Source organism: Carlito syrichta, unplaced genomic scaffold (genome assembly GCF_000164805.1).
Source record: "Carlito syrichta isolate Samal-C Ts95f unplaced genomic scaffold, Tarsius_syrichta-2.0.1 Scaffold304738, whole genome shotgun sequence".
NCBI classification, from domain to species: Eukaryota; Metazoa; Chordata; class Mammalia; order Primates; family Tarsiidae; genus Carlito; species Carlito syrichta.
The window spans coordinates 85,596-86,730 of NW_007248834.1; the positions used below are offsets into that span (position 1 = coordinate 85,596).

The following is a 1,135-nucleotide window of genomic DNA, read 5'->3' on the forward strand; positions in this document are numbered from 1 at the left end:
CCCCCCAGCCGCCATTTTACAACCAACTCCTCCACCCTATCGCCTCGGCCTCCCGGCTCGCGAGTGTCTGCGGCTAAGGACGGCGAACGGCTCAAACTCCTGGGCCTCGAGCCTCCCAACGCTCCGGGATCTCACAGGCCATCTCCTGCTTCCCGAATACAAGTCCCCGGCCCAGGCTCGGAGACCATGCCGCCATTTTGTCTCCTGTTCCCGGCCTCTGTGGGCGGCGGCAGAGGGTCCGAGAATTCCAGCCCCCCGGTGCCCCCCCAACTCACCGTCGTATCGCTCAGCCTGCTCGGCCAGCTTCGCCTGGTACACCAGATCCTCCCGATCATCCATAGCGGCAGCGGCTCCGGCAGGGTCTGCGCGACGGATGGAAGCAGATAGCGTCTCCGACTCTCTCAGCCTCTCGCTCCGCGTCCGGGCAGCAAAAATGGCGGCGCCTCAATCCGGGACTTCCGCCTGCGCACGCGGACAACTGCTCGGCTCTATGGCAACCGCTCCCTGGCAACTGGCGCGGGGGGCGGGTCCTGGAGCCCGGCGCCCGACGAGGCTGGAAGCGGCCAGACGCCCCTCCTCGGTCGGCTCCGCGGGCGCCGGGGCTAGCGAGGCGGGAACTGCGACTGCGGAGAGGGAGCGGCCCCGAGGGAGCGAGAGAGGCCGGAGACGAGGTCGGCCAGGGCTGCGCTGGAGGAGAGCGGGCGAGAGAGCCTGGGCCACGGCCGAGGGCCGGGGCCTGGCCTGCCGGGGAAGAAAGCCCGAGGCTGCAACGGTGTCTGTGATGGCACATCTTCTCCGCAGAAGCCAACTTGCCCTCCGGCCCTGCCCCCGTTTTGTCTGCCAAGCCCCGTCCCAGACCTTTTCCAGGGCCTTCTAATCGCAGGGTAGAGAATCCAGCCCTGCTGTAGTTTGGGGGAAAGGGTGGGCTCCGGTCTTGGTGCCTCAACTTTACCTCGCACACCGTGATCCTTTCCCCTTTATGCCCTCCGTGGAAGGGAGCGGAGAATTTTTGTTTTTGTTTTTTTTTGTTGGAGTCTCACCCTGTCGCCCAGACTGGAGTGCTGTGGCACGCTCCCGGCCACCGCAGCTTCCACCTGCTGGGCTCCGGCGATGCTTCCGCCTCGGCCTTCCGAGT

The 1,135-nt window shown here is 66.3% G+C and overlaps 1 protein-coding gene across 3 annotated transcripts in view; it reads right to left on the reverse strand.

Moving 5' to 3' along the window:
- YWHAE (tyrosine 3-monooxygenase/tryptophan 5-monooxygenase activation protein epsilon) overlaps window positions 1-603 on the reverse strand; it is a 57,295-nt gene extending 56,692 nt beyond the window's left edge. Inside the window, exon 1 of one of the 3 annotated variants that reach the window (XM_021713766.1) lies at window positions 276-603. In XM_021713766.1, the coding sequence (XP_021569441.1) occupies window positions 276-339 (64 nt within the window). In that variant the 5' untranslated portion in view covers window positions 340-603. The remainder of the gene's footprint in view (window positions 1-275) is intronic. The other 2 variants (XM_008060794.2, XM_021713767.1) reach the window with 2 other exon arrangements.
- Between the last annotated feature and the right edge of the window lie 532 nt (window positions 604-1,135).